Source organism: Nannobrachium achirus (assembly GCF_963921795.1).
Source record: "Nannobrachium achirus genome assembly, chromosome: 20".
In the NCBI taxonomy this organism is placed as follows: Eukaryota; Metazoa; Chordata; class Actinopteri; order Myctophiformes; family Myctophidae; genus Nannobrachium; species Nannobrachium achirus.
The window spans coordinates 23,025,762-23,041,197 of record NC_137827.1 but is presented as its reverse complement, the minus strand read 5'-3'; the positions used below and the strand labels follow the sequence as shown (position 1 = coordinate 23,041,197).

The following is a 15,436-nucleotide window of genomic DNA, read 5'->3' as shown; positions in this document are numbered from 1 at the left end:
TCGGTCAGTGCTCTAAGTAAAATCACATGATGTGTATTTTGTCATATGACATTGATGAGAAGACTGGACGAGAAGCAAGCAATGATTCACACTGGACGGCTTCTGTGAATGAAGGGCAACTCGACCACTTGTCAGTGATGAAATTCTTTACACAAGTTTGGTGATAGCACTTATAACAGCTGGAGCATGGAGTGTTGGGGATTTTTGCCTGCGATAGCCGCTTGTTTGCTAGGTAAGGTACCCTCGGGTCCCTATTTTGGGCATATTGTAGCTGCATAATATTCATTTAATGCACAAGAAGAAACTTGCTATTTTTGTCGCGCTGTACTGTCGTAAAACGATGTAAAATATAATTGTTATTGTATGAAATTAGATTAAATTTAAACTTAAACGAATGCAGACCAGTTGACATTGTCAAAAAAAATGGACCATTTTTTTGTCTGCGAAATCGTGCTGTTTTCTCCCAGAGTATTTTAACCCCTTGAGTTTGTACATTTGATTATAGGTTGTCATGTGCAGACATGTCCCACACTGTCTGTTTTGGAGAAGTACAGTAGCCTAATGTGTCACAAGTGACTTGAATTAATAACGACGAACGCTCTAAGCTTGTATGGCTGTGGGGATGGTTTGGGATCTCCATTTGTAAAATCAAGTTCTGACAGTTTAAGCATTGTCTGGTAGTTTTGAGGGGGAAATAAGGTTGCAGCTCACAGGCTCAGCATTTGGAGACCGAACCAGGGAAATCATATGACTGTTGCATTTCTTGAAGAGGGTGTCTCTTATTCGGCAAAGCAGTTAAGCCCAGGGCTAATGTGATTACTATTACAATATGGTCTTTGTTTTCCTTGTGTGTCTGCAAATTATTTCTCCAGCTCACACTTTAATAAATAAATAAATGGATAGAATAGATTAAATAAGAGATGACTGATTCAATGTGTCATATGTGGGTCAGCAATCATGAGATGTAGTAGCGGAATGGGGAAGTTCTCGCCCCTTTATAATGTTGTTGTTTTTGTGCTTATAGATTCTGGCTAGTAATAAGGAACTGCAGAACAGCACATCCACCTCTGGCTAGGAAAATATCACATAATGTAATTTTAGCAAAAAGTCAGCAGCCATCTAATCTCTAATCTCTGCAGTGGAGAGTGGGGTAAGAGATGAGACACTTTTTACTTATGTTGTTCTTAGGCAAGGTGTTAAAGGTATCTTCTTCAGATACCTGTGTAGAACATCTATGACTGAAAGCTTGCTATTAGTAAGGGGAACATAAGAAAATCTGCGCAGTAAATCGTTACCAAGAAATTTCTCCACCAATGTGTTTCTAAAGGTGTGTAATAATATGTACTAAAAGGTTGAAATTCAACTCCCGGGGGAAACCTCATAAAAAATGATTTGTGTTTGTGTCCCATTAACTTTACTATACAGGAAAAAAAATACAAAAAATAAATATGCTTTAAGTAGCATGTGAGGGGTCAAACTAGGGTTTTTCATGATGCTGAATCCATTGCAAGCATTTGTTTTTGCACGAAAAACATTCTGTGGGCTACAAATGGCCCCTACAAAACGGTGAAAAGTGATGATTCATCACTAAACCATCGTTTTGTGGGTCCGTTTTTAGCCCAAGGAATGTTTTTCATGCAAAACAAATGCTTGAAATGGATTCAGCATCATGAAAAACCCCTAGTTTGACCCCTCACATGCTACTTAAAGCATATTTATTTTTTTGTATGTTTTTCCTGTATAGTAAATTAATGGGACACAAACACAAATCATTTTTTTATGAGGTTTCCCCCGGGAGTTGAATTTCAACCTTTTAGTACATATTATTACACACCTTTAGAAACACATTGGTGAAGAAATTTCTTGGTAACGATTTACTTCGCAGATTGGTCAAATATCTTATAAAATCTCCTTACTATATCTAAAAGAGGAAGAAAAGAAAAAAAATCTAATTTTGCTCATTTTAGAGTGCGGAGGGAGGCTCCCTTTAATCATTTACCTGGCTTCATTTTGACTCCAGCACCTCACCCAAGTTCTAGTTTACTATGGCAGATGAACGGTGGCTTTTTCACTATTTTGTCCTGGTAAAATGAGACAGAAGACAACTATGAGGATGTTATCTGTCAATGGAAATCATGAGTATGCTGTCTATCACAAAGTGCCATACAAAATTGCTTATCTCTCTCCTGGTCAACATGCCCAGGGAGGAAAATTATGATCCATGTCAAGGATCTGATCATTTACAAATGTCAAGTTAACCTTTTACAAATTATTTACTCAAGTAATTTATCAAACTTTAATAACACATGTCCCGTTTTAAAATAGTCTTATTTGTGTCTTGGAGGTAACTTTGAAACAATATAAAATCAACCAAATATTGTTCTGATATTCAGAACCCTTTAGCTCTACCAAAGTAATTTCTGTGTGTGAATAAAATGTAAACATTTCCTAATCTATATGGTAGAGTATGTAAATACAATTTATACGATTGGGGTGGTTGTCTCCTCCCTGCTCTCCTATTGAGACATTTAGATTGTGTGTCTACGTTGGTCTTAAAGTAAAAATAATACAGTTGTGACTAGTTTGTGCAGGAGACCCTGGCTTCAACAGGAAAGTCACATATTTTATTTTAAATGATTGGTATTCATCCAAATTAAAATCAGTCAGCGTGTGCGCGCATGCGTGCGTGTGTGGAACCACCTGCTTAATTTAACCCAGAGCATTTGGTTCAGGTTATTTTAGACCTGAATAGCAGTCATTTCCCTTTTTAATGTAGCACTTTGAGATATGTTTCAAATAAAAAGTTTGTTACAAATAACTTTTTTTTATTATATTTATTACACCTAACATGTAGAATACGGTATGTACTTTGACAAGCAAAACATTTTTTTCCTTTGTGTAAAATAATGCTTTCGACTTTCCCCATGTGCTTCCCAACTTCATAATAGCCAGCTAGAAATGATGGTTGTGTTGTCACATGACAACACGTGTACAATTTTCTAGATAGAGGGAGTGGGTCAACTTACCCACTGAGTCCTCTTACCCTCTTCACACCTACTACTTTGACTTATGGCTGATCAAATAAAGACTCCCTAATCGGGAGATAAGCGACCGCCAGGTCGCATGTATATGTTACAGTATGTTCAAGAAACCAGTAAAAGTTGTCAAGGAGCACTCGTTTTGACGTTCACCACACACTAATCACCACCAGATGGCGACGTCAGCCACTGCTCTGCCATTCACCAGAGTGTATATAAGAGAGTTACGTCACGCTTTGAACTCGCCGCAGACCGGAAGTGTTTACTCTTTATTTACTAGCCTAGCCTAGCCTAGCCTAGCCTAGCCTAGCCATTAGCTCCATTGTAGTCACTTGGACAGGGCGTTTAACGTGCGCTTGCCCAGGCCTTACGGCCTGGGCATAAATATAACGATTGCATTCACCACGGCTTCGTAACTCGCGCGGCGCTCCGCCGGCCGCGCGGCCCTGGCCCGCTCTTCGCGGCCACTCGCGCCTGCGGCGCTCGGGGGCGAAGAGCAGGACCAAGGTCCGCTGGCCTTCGCGCCGCTTGGGGCTTCGTGGACCCAGGGGGGCCTCGTAACTCGTTTGGGCTTCGTGGATACAGGGGGGCTTCGGTAGCCGCTCGCAGTGTCGTGGACAATAGAGCGGCGCACCGCCTGGAGTACGTTGTTGTGGCGACCGCTTGCTCCGCCCCGTGCCGCACCACGAGTGCTCCGCGTCTCGAATGTGCTGTTTCTCTAATATACTATGACATATACACTGTAAAAAGCAACCTCATGGTGGTGCTAGAACAGGGGCATGTGAGAAATCAGGGGCGGAGGTTGTAGTTTGCCAGCCAAGGAGTATGTGTGCAAAGTTTGGCATGGATAGGGGCAACGGTGCCGGAGTAGGGCCAAAAGTGTGACGTGACGGACAGACAGACAGACAGACAGACAGACTGACTGACTGACTGACAGCCGGTGGAGGTTTTGCTAGTAAATGCGACCTGACAGTCAATAAGAACAAGAATGTTGCCATACACTTCATGTGACATAAAGTAACCTGGACTGGACCTACAAATATGACAAGGCTTTCCTTGTATCCTCCCCTCCCCATGCAGTGCCAAGTTAGTGTTGAAACATGGTGTTATTCTCTTTCAGGTATTGTAGTAAGCCAGACCACACTCGCTCCTGCTGTGACAGACACCACAGGCAGTGAGATTATAACTGAGGTGACCGCAACTCCCATGATCCTAAGCACCACGTCCCCGGGCTGCTCCGCACTCAACACGTCCACCTGTGAGCCCTGTGTCCCCGGATCCTACTATGACAACGGTGAGTCTAGACCCATGTTGGGCATGTCAATATAGGCAAATATTTTCTAATAATAGCTAAAATAGCTAATCTTCTTTCTCACAGTGAGCTTGTAGATCAGCTTGTATATAGGTATTTTGCCATGTGACACCTTCTCGTCATAGGGCTTAATAGGGCTGGGCGATATGACTTCAAATCAATAGCACGAATATTTGAAACATTTGCCTCGATTACACTTAATAAACAATAATTAAATAAATATATAGTGAAAATAGCAGATCTACTTCCGCACAACACGTTGATGCACTGCAAGCGAGATCGTCTATTTTTACTCCTTTTTGTACAACAAAGTATAATACAGTTGACTGTATTATACTGTATTATACAGACAAATCGATTTAGTCGATTTACACAAAACATTTATTAGAACTTAAAAAGAACATTGCTTCTCAATTATTCATTTATAAGTCAGTTATTGGTGCTATCGGTTTCAATATATTTTTGTTAAAGGGATATTTCACTTTCAAAAACACTTTTGGTCATTTCATCGTTAACTCAGGCTTTTGGGATGGCTTTTCAATGAACCTAACACGGTTAAAATTTGAGTTTGAAGTTATAATGGGTTTGTATAGGAAGGGGGCGTGTCTGATAAAATCAATATCAAATCTAAATACTGAATCAAGCAAATTAAAAACTGGCCTGGGTGTTCCCAAAAGCCTGAGTAGACGATAAAATTAACAAAATATATATTTTTTTGGCTATTTCCCAGCCTCAGGGCTTAAGTGGTTCATTAGAATCTGTATCAGTATAATTCACAGTACCTTGCAGTGGAATTATAACCTGCATATGTTTCACAAAACATACTCCCACTCATCCTGCACTATTGGACCTGCAGCAACAGTAATCAGACTAACTCACATTCACATCGCAGTCTCTCATTTTAATCACACGAACCCTGGCATCCTTATTTGGGAAATATTCAGCAAAAATAGCAGATCTACCCGCTCACAATGCAATGCATCCCGATGCATTGTGAGCTTGTAGATCAGTTATTTTCGGTGAAGAGAGTTGGTGTAGAGGGGGAAATGTAAGGGGCCTATAGACCCCTCGGGGTTTAAATGGTTAACAATTGTGTGTTGGCAGACTATGGGGCTTTTAAGCCGTGACATCATTTTGTAGTCAGACCTCCAAGCAGATTTATTGTCAATATGTGTCCCTCACTATTTCAACAGATACGAGACAAAAATAACGACTAAAGTATAATTCTACCACTTTCCTGTCAACAAGAAAGAGAAGACAAATTAGTAGTAAATAGTAAAAATATTAAAAAGATTCACGGGCACTGGGGCCTTTTGGCCCCAAAAGTTCTCCTCTGCCAAAAAAATGATGTCAGACTTAAGAGCCCCATAGGATGTTGGCAGCAATATAATGCAGTTGTTTTTACTCCACTTGACATCTACTTTTGACCCAAAGAATGCTTTGACCCCATCATTGGAACGCTAAGTAGCCACAGTTGTTTCCTAATAGGTAGCCTACTATCTAGCCTAGGCCGATTTTTGCAAAACACATTTTTGAACACTGCCCCTACAGATTTTGGCCTAAAATCACGCAAATTGGATGGCAAATCACAACCTCCGCCCCAGATTTCTCACATTCCCCTCTTCTAGTGCCACCATCAGGCCGATTTTAGCAAAACACATTTTTGAACACTGCTCCTACAGGGAGCAAAGTCGTACACAGTATCTCTAAAGTCATGTCATCAACATGGAACTGTCCCATTTCCCATATTCCCTCCTGATTGCCTACCATTGCCTTCTAAAGTTTGGGTATGCGACCTGACGGTTGCTTATCTCCCTATTAGGGAGTCTTATTGGTTTTGTTATCAGCTACACGCCAAACAAGCCAAAACCAACCCAAGCCACCTAACATGTTCCTCTGGTCCTCCCTCAGACACGTTGCTGTGCTCCTGCTGTCCTGACCCTGGGTTATGTCTATTTCCTGGGGCCTGTCTTGCATGTTCCAGAGGCTTCTTTCAGCCTTTGTCTGGACAGCAACAATGTCTACCCTGCAACCATGGCTTCTACACAGAGTAAGCTCATGTCCATCAACCACGTTTCCATCAACCACCAGTCAACCACTGAAAATTCTATGAATTTTAAATTCAACCAGTGAGGGTTCAGTTTTACACACTCAGTTAAATGAACACTCAGGAATTTGCTGTGCGTGCCCTCATACTTAACCACTTTCAACCTGGTGTCCCTATTTTGAGCATGTCATTAAAGGCATTACTGTCAAATGTACAAACCCACAACGCACGCTTGTAGATCTTTGACAATAATGTGCTGCTAATCTGCTATTTTAACTATTTGTGGTATGACAAAGTTTTTATGGCTTAAGTTGTTAAACATGTGCAGAACAAGTTTTCCTTTAACCCCATAATGATCATCTGACATGCTGTCTATTTTTCCGTGATTACACTCAGTGTCACTGGCAGCCCACTGTGTAAGTCCTGTCCTCCTGGGTCCTTCAGCAATAACACTGGTGCAGACGCCTGCACGAGTTGTTCTCCTGGTACGTGTCACACCATGCAACCCCTTGCAACTGCCAGTTCTCTCTAGGTTGTTTCTGTACAGTGTGCTGAATTAAAATGTCTATATTATTTTCAGGTTCCTTCTCCTCCCAACAAAATTCCACATCATGTCGTCCATGTCCACAGGGAACATTTTGCAAGTAAGTTGCCCTGAAATGCCACCCTGTGTGGTGTGCTGTCTTATACTGTATGTACTGGGATCCAGAAATCAGTGTGGGAACTTTGATAACCATCCTTGTCTTTTCCCAGTCCCTTGTCTAAAGGTAATTTAACATTATCACATGGTTCCATCTCATGGCGCACACACACACACACACACACACACACACACACACACACACACACACACACACACACACACACACACACACACACACACACACACACACACACACACACACACACACACAGGTTAGGGTTACATGGTCACTGCTTTGATTAATGGATGAGGTATTTATCAGCAATTCCTGCTTTAAGTCTAAGCATTTAACTGGTTTAACATTGCCCATCGTACTCAATGGGCCTCATTCACAAAACAAATGTACGTTCAGATTTTTTCCTGAAGGTCTATACAACAGGGTGAACGATGAATAAATGATCTGTCGGTTTGTCTGCGAATATCTTGCATCAAACCATTCATATAGTTCGAACCCTAAGTTCATGCCTAAACCTTTTTAGCATTTCTTTTTTTTTTTACTATTTTGAAAATCATTTTAAAATATTTCAAATAGCCGCTCTACATCCACACGTCTGGAGCCCACACAAATCACTATATGGGCACAATAGGGGGCATGCCGTTTGGACTGACAGATAAAGAGATCTCCAAATATTGGCATAATAGGGACAAGGACTGATAGATACAGAGTTGTCTATATACAGGCATATACTGATGACATCAGGGTTCTCCATAATATATGGGCATAAAGGGAACAAGCTGACAGATACAGAGTTCTCCATATGGGCATATCAGTTGGATTGGCAGTGTGACGTAGGTGTGACAATAAATGATCCAACTTCTAATGTGTTGATCACCAACGCCATAGAAATACACATCAGTCTTTCCATCTGATGAACATGCAGCCTGTATAACATCTGTCGCATAAGACGTCATGTACCTCAGCTTACACAAGTGTCATGGTGTTGAACTATGCAAATGATTGACACTGGCACACGTATCCAATTTATGAATGAATGGCATTTATCATTTGATACACCGCTGGTACTCATAAATCAATGTTATGCACATATCATTAATCCAACATCGAGCACTGAATTCATTTTAAAAATTATACTCACTAATGCTCATTATAAGATAGCAAATATGTATCCTAATAAATGGCATATCTGCATTGATTCAATATCCTGACTACTAATTGAAGACGAGGCTGAATTGGCCCGAATCGCATGAAAGAGGCCTCACAGCACATGGTTGGGTCTACAGACTCCAAATTTCGCACGCAGATAGCTCAGATCTTTGCCTACTTACTTAGCTAGGCCTCGACCCGACCCGATACGTGGTTTTCCGGAACCGGCGCGAAAGGTTCGGAATCTCCTTATGCGGAGCTGATGTCTGACAATAGACCGTTTGTCAGCCTTCTGATTGGTCCCTGAGACTCCCTGACTGGCCAACCAGAAAAAAACATTCACTTTTTGCTATCGGGGGTGGAGTTTGTGCAGTGGAGAATGTTGCTTCAGCCTTTCAAAAACTGTCCGCAGTGCGCGACACGGAGATCGGCCGGTACGGTGATAGCGACGGCAAGCGTCAAGCGATCTCGCTCATCATAACGAATAAGCTTCAACAAACTAGTTCACATGTACCTTATCAATGGTCTAAGAGTCACGATTGGGTACATATAATTTAAATGGGCAGAATTACGAAAAGCCAGCCTATTATGTGAGGAGAAACATTCTCTCTGTCCTCTTCCTAGTACCCAAGATGCAATGCGCTTCTCTTTCTATCTTTGATCCAGAGGATTAAACTAATTAAAACATTTATTTTTCGGGGGAAAACTACTGTTTTGCTATGTAATTACTGTACCTTTTTCTTCCCTTTTTATTAATATCACGTAGATGTGTTTTTTGTGGTACTTTATATAGCTGTAATGAGGCTATGAAGGGAAAAAAAATCGCATCCACTACCACTATAAAAGAATCTGCAAAGAGGATTCTGTCCCACTGGGATTAAACAAATTAAAACATATATTTTCGGGTAAATCCCCTGTTTTGCAATGTAACTACTGTACCTTTGTCTTCCCTTTTTATTAATATCACCTAGGTGTTTTTCCTTTGGTACTTTATATAGCTGTAATGAGGCTTTGAAGGGGAAAAAAAATCCCATCCACCTCCACTATAAAAACAATCTGCCCAGGGTTAATGTCCCATCATAGTAACAGGGCAGAATGGGGCGGGATTTGCAAAAGGGTTTATTGAAGCTGAGGCCGAATTGGCCCGAATCGCATGAAAGAAACCTCACAGCACATGGTTGGTTCTACAGACTCCAAATTTCGGGCACAGATAGCTCAACCGGCACTGTGTCTGCAACACAGTCAGAGGCACAGACAGATAAAGAGATCTCCATAATGGGCATAAAGGGACAAAGACAGACAGATACAGAGATCTCCATATACGGGCATAAAAGGGACACAGACAGACAGATACAGAGATCTCCAATGTATATGGGCATAAAATGGATGCATACAGACATACAGATATCTCCATATATGGGCATAAATGGACACAGGCAAACAGATGGTCAAAACGGGTCCTATGACAACAGGTTTAATGGGACTGTTAGTCCCACCGGCCTCAAATTCGGCACACACGTTCCCCGACCTGATACGCGGTTTTCCGGAACCAGCGCGAAAGGTTCGGAATCTCCAGCTGATGTCTGACATTAGGGTTTTCCGGAACTGGCACATACATGGGCATAAGAGGGACACAGACAGACAGATACAGAGATCTCCATATATGGACATAAAATGGACACAGACAGACAGATACAGATATATCCATATATGAGCATAAATGACACAGGCAAACAGACATCGTTCCCGAGTAGGTCGGTCCCCGACTAGACGCTCGGCCGCCCGTCAGGCAGATACATAGATCTCCATATATGGGCATAAAATGGATGCAATGTTCAAAACGGGTCCTATGACAACAGGTATAATGGGGTTTGCATTAACACACGGGATGCTCAGGTTTATAACATTTCTAGCTGTTGCTGCTGCCGCCGTTCACTCACGCTTTATTTTGAAGAGCCTCGGAAGCTTTGTGCGTGTGCACGTGGGTGTCCGCTGACGATTGAGGAAGATAATCCATTTGTTTACAAACGCTTGCGAAACTAAAATCCAAACCGCGGCCGACCATCGCGGTAAAGTGTTGCCGTGAAAACAATCAGATCTCTGCTTCCCTGGCGTTCTTTTCGCCTCATTCATAGATAAAGCCTTTTTTATGTTTCAGAGTAGAATGGAAATCAATGCAACCAGCTTGTGCCATTTTCTCTCTCTCTCTCTCTCTCTCTCTCTCTCTCTCTCTCAGCTACGGGGTGACGTATGGACTCGGGTCATTCAGAGGGCAGGCAGCTGCACGTACAGTTAACCCTTCGTTGTCTCGTTCAGGAACGAGACAACTCCTTTTGGCAGGGTGACCCCTAGTGGCCTTAACTTGTTACTGAACGAGTTTGGCACCCAAGTTGTTAAAGGGCGGGGCATTCATTCCTGAGTAGGCCGGTCCCTGAGTAGGCCGGTCCCCGACTAGACGCTCGGAAGGGCAGCCAAGCCTCTAGTTTATTTTTATTACAAAGGATGGTTAGTTTCTCTATCTCCACTTTGAGACCAAACCAGACCAACAAAACCAACCAACAACCTCTGATTTGATTTGAAAATATTCTTCGGTCAACTGACATGGGTGGTGGCAGCTATGCAATTGGCAGTAGACCTATTTGTTTCCACTAATAAAACAAAGTGTCTGTCTTGTTAACAGTTCTACGAGTTGTGCCCAGTGCCCGACATGTCCTGTGGGTACAGAGTCTCTACAGCTTGCTGCTAAAGAGTGCACACCTTGTAGGCCAGGTAACTGACATGTTCACCTAAAGATAAACACACGTATGAAGGTGGGCTTTCAATTCAAGGCATTAAAGTATGTTTTACTCATTAAAAAAAGATTTAAAAATAAATTAAAAAAGTAAGGGAAAAGTTACGGCCCCCTCACACATTAGAAGGACATTCTAATGTGTGAAGGGGCATATTTATTTTATTTGAAAGTGAAATATTCCTAAGTGATTCTATAATCGTGCAGTATCTTACACTTTAATACTTTTTTATGTGCTGAGGTCCACACTAATGGAATAGCAGTGTCACTTATGAGATACTCTAATTTGGTTTTGGACAGGTATGCACAAGGCTCCCCACCAGAATATGTGTCAAATCTGCAACAGTGGCTTCTTCCAGGTCCGCTGGGGCCAGGAAAACTGTGACGTCTGCCCTGAGAATCACTACTGCCCTGTGAGTGCTATTCCCTCTAGAAGAGAACACGTCTCATAACAGTTCACAGTGTTGTCTTACCGTTAATAAACCCATGTATCTGAATTAGGGCATTAACGAAAAAGTTGACAAGTCGACTCAGTCGACTTCATTACACAAGTCGACTCCCACCAGAGAAAGTCGAAAGTCGAAGTTGAAAAAAATATATATATCTATTGTGAAAATAGCAGATCTACATGCTTTCTATTGTGAAAATAGCAGATCTACATGGTCACAACGCCTCGCGATGTGAGGCGTGAGCACGTAAATGGTCTATTTTCACAATTTCTGGCTCTATATATTTGACAATTTGGACAGTGTTTAATTTGCCATTTTAGACGTATTAAAAGTCCTTAAATTGGGACTTTAGTAATGTGAAGATATATACACTTAAACTTTATGTTGGTTTGTTTACAGTTGAGTGAGAAAACAATATTTCACATTAAGTTAATCATCTGGGGACCCCCCAAAATAATTGGGGGGTCGTGTGTGATGTGAAGACGTCATCAAACGATAAAGTCGACTTCAACCCAACTTTTTACTGAGTCGAGTCGACTTGCAAAAATCACAAGTCGTTAATGCCCTAATCTGAATGTTATTTCCTGCACAAGTTGTTTGATGAATGCTATATCCTCACTAGAGTCCAGATGTGAGTCCCATTCAGTGCCCCAATGATGCCTTCTGTCCACAAGGCAGCACAGCGCCAGGTTATTGCATGGAGACCTTCTTCCGCAAATCAGGGGAGACTTGTGAATTAGCCCCTGTCACAATTGCTCTTCTGGTCATTGGGGGAGGCGGTAAGTATTTAGGGCTGGAATAATTGCACAACATTCAATTAAGTAGATCTTGTTATAGCTTAATAGAATAGTAATCTCTTAACGATAGAGGTTTTGAAGGATTGGATATTCCAGTACTTGGTGCAAAAATACCAGTCACTATTCCATTTATTTATTATTTACTTATTAATCCTGCGAGGGAAATTTTGTTTCAGCTTCATGATCCAGCTGATGGCTGCTCAGATGGTCATGATGAGCATCTGGGGGAGCTGTTAGGGGTTAAGCATCTTGCTCAGGGACACTTCATAGCATAGTTCACCCACACTAAGCTATGGTCGTCACACTTACTGTAACTATAATGTTCCTGTATTTCAGAATGTAAAGCCCTCGCACTAATCTAATTAATATAGGCTATCACAAGCTTACATTAAAGGGCTTGATGTTTGAAGTATGCTTGTTTAGGTTTCCATCTAAAAGATGGCTAGCTTGAAATTGCAAATATCCTCATCCTCATTCATGTACTTTGAAGCAGTTCTTACGACTCATGTTAGATGTGTAGAAATGGGTCAAATCTCCCTTAAGATGAAGTCATGTTAAGCCTGCTTTTGCTAATGTTCAATGTCACACATTAGATGTGGTAGGTAGTTATCACCCTTTTGGCCATGCAAACAATGACCACTTCAGTTCACTGCAAGAGTCTTCTTAGTGGTACTAGTTTATTACACTTAGAATCAGGGTGGCCATAGCCTGGGATCATTAGCATTTTGGGTTTCCTATCCGGTCGGGAGCAGAAATAACCTACACGCGTTGTAGTCATCAGACAGACTACACTTTGGTCGGAACTATCAAAACGGAATCAGCTTTAACCCAAAACAATTCCCTGCGCTCAAGGACATAATTTTAGGGCCTACCCAATAAAACCCTTGATGCTGCGTAGTTTCGCTTATTTTTTTGAAAAGTTTGCTTGGTATATCCATCTTTTAGTCCTACTTGCTGCGACTGGCAAGATTATACTTCTCGAGCATTTAAATAAGGATTGGAGAAACAAACAGTGGGACCAAAAAGCGACACTGCTTCTTCTGCCTGTTGCCGGTTTAGGCCACTCCTAGACCGGATCACGAACACCAGGCTTTCCTCCGGAGTGGAAAGTCTGGTGACGCGAGATTAGGGTGACCATAGCATAGACATAGAAAGGTAGACGGCCCCTCTGGCTCTGGGGTGTCCGTAAAAAATGTAAGGCAATTTTCACGGTATTCTTCCGTGTGCGTCACAGAAGGGGGCAGAGGCAATTGCTTTGGCATTGTACACATTTGTTTCCTCATGCCAATAAAGCTCATTTGAATTGAAGTCCCAGAAAAGACACGCTGTGATTGGCCAGTAGTCTTTTTGAGTAGCAGCGTGCCTTCGACATTTCCGCGTCATGTGTATTTCAATTGAAGATCAGCTATTTTTGGTAAGCAACACCATCATGTATGACTTAATCTCTTCTCTCTTTTCCAGTAGCCATTCTATTTGCCGTTCTTCTTGGGCTGCGTCGAAAGAGAGACACTGACAGAGAACTTTCTATGGTGCGGGCTCCACTATTACGCAAAGAGCGACCCCAAGGTCGATACTATGGAATACCCTGTGATGCAGAACCTGTTTATGCTGGCTGGTGAAAATAGACAAAAACTGTTATTGGACATACGTACTGTACGTACGTACATGCTCCTAGTATTTGATCGAGAATAAGAGATGTTTATACTTACATATGTGCCTCAATTGTGGACAGGACTGTTACGTCAAAACTTAAGACAAAGCCATGTTTTAGTAAATGTTTCTTTAGTATGTTGATAAACCACCTGTTATTTTATGAGCTACATTTGAAAATAATATTGACAGAAGTTGCATGTTCTTGTGGTTTTGTTGTTGACTGACACTGTTTAAGTTGTTCTGTCTTCAAGAAAAAAAAAAGAAAAGAAAAAAACATTCCACTTGGAAACTGGGTTAATTGATTAAGCGAGATACTGGATTCTTGATAAGGCAATGTGATCCTGGTGGTATCTTATGAAAAGCACTTTGTACTAATGTATGTCATTGATTTACTTTGCACTCATATCTTGGCAGATTGGTCAGTGCTTTTGTTATGCTTATAGAGTAGTTCCTTTGGTCAAGAAAGTCTTAAATTGTGGTTGGTGCCTCGTGCGTAACTTATACTCCGTCGAACGGCGAAGTATAAATCAGGCCTTTTTTTATGCATTTGATTATGGTACTTCTTGTTTTCTATATAGTTTCATTGATACTTGTGTCCAATGTGTTTGATCTGTGTTATTTAAAAATGTGGTATTTGTATGTTTTAAAGAAAGAACAAATAATTAAAAAAAAGCTCAACCTGGACCAATCATTTGTTTGATTAAGGAACGTTTTAATCCCCTTTCCTTGAAAATGTCATATGTTTCCAATTAGTGTAGACCATAGAGTTATAATAAGAGGTGTAGACCTCACCAAGCACAATATTTACCTTTGGTGCATTTGCCTTCAGAGGTCCAGATGGGAAATGTCGCCCCTTGTGGTCTTATTTATGATGCGATAAATGAGGACAGAGCTGGCCAGGAGTCCAGGACAGGTCTGATGGAAAAATGAATTACACACAAAATACAGGAAATTATAACATCTACCATCATATCTATGGGGAATATTTTCAATCTGTGCTATTGGGGATTTTACTGTGTAAAATGTTGAGGTATTTGTAATGGAGTATTTTCAGTTTTCAGTAGTCTACTTTGACTTCTACTCCACTACTACATCTCAGAGGCAAATATAATACTCCACTACATTTTTTTTTTTTTTTATTATTACAAAACATACATTAACCACTTCAGTCTTCAGCCATACATTCATCAAGCGTGCAATGTGACGCATTGTGAGCTTGTAGATCTGCTATTTTCGGCAGTGGCCATATTCCCTGGGTCCAGGGGGGAAAATAAAAGTTACTTTTAAATATAAATCCATGAATGTCTCCTTGTCTATCTGTTGTGGTTAATGTGTTGTTAAATTACAGTAAAATAACTACAAATGCAAAATTTAACATATTGTCACTTAACAAAATGGTATATTCCCAGGTCAGCTGCACAGGTGGAATGCATTATTGTTAATTGTGGCACGTTTACTAACATGCCAAGTTTAGCTGCACTTGAACAACCATTCCAGGCTGCCATATCCAGCCCAAGAAACCGTAGAAACGGGGGAAAAACTGA

General features: G+C 41.2%; 2 protein-coding genes across 3 annotated transcripts in view; both read left to right on the top strand.

Moving 5' to 3' along the window:
• The window catches only part of LOC308305564 (transmembrane protein 179-like), a gene marked incomplete at its 3' end in the record, with an annotated part of 467,552 nt that overhangs the window by 86,385 nt on the left and 365,731 nt on the right, over window positions 1-15,436 (top strand). The gene's annotated exons all lie outside the window — the stretch shown is intronic.
• LOC308305765 (uncharacterized protein) lies at window positions 68-14,576 on the top strand. Of its 2 annotated transcripts, none has more exons than XM_080750624.1 (9): window positions 68-232; window positions 4,159-4,332; window positions 6,262-6,400; window positions 6,794-6,882; window positions 6,978-7,041; window positions 10,886-10,974; window positions 11,294-11,406; window positions 12,065-12,221; window positions 13,704-14,576. In XM_080750624.1, exons 1-9 carry the CDS (start codon window positions 187-189, stop codon window positions 13,856-13,858), a joined length of 1,026 nt encoding a protein of 341 aa, XP_080606750.1. In that variant the 5' UTR covers window positions 68-186; the 3' UTR covers window positions 13,859-14,576. The 2 variants fall into 2 exon arrangements, with proteins under 2 accessions (XP_080606750.1, XP_080606749.1); XM_080750623.1 differs by having other exon boundaries at window positions 13,701-14,576.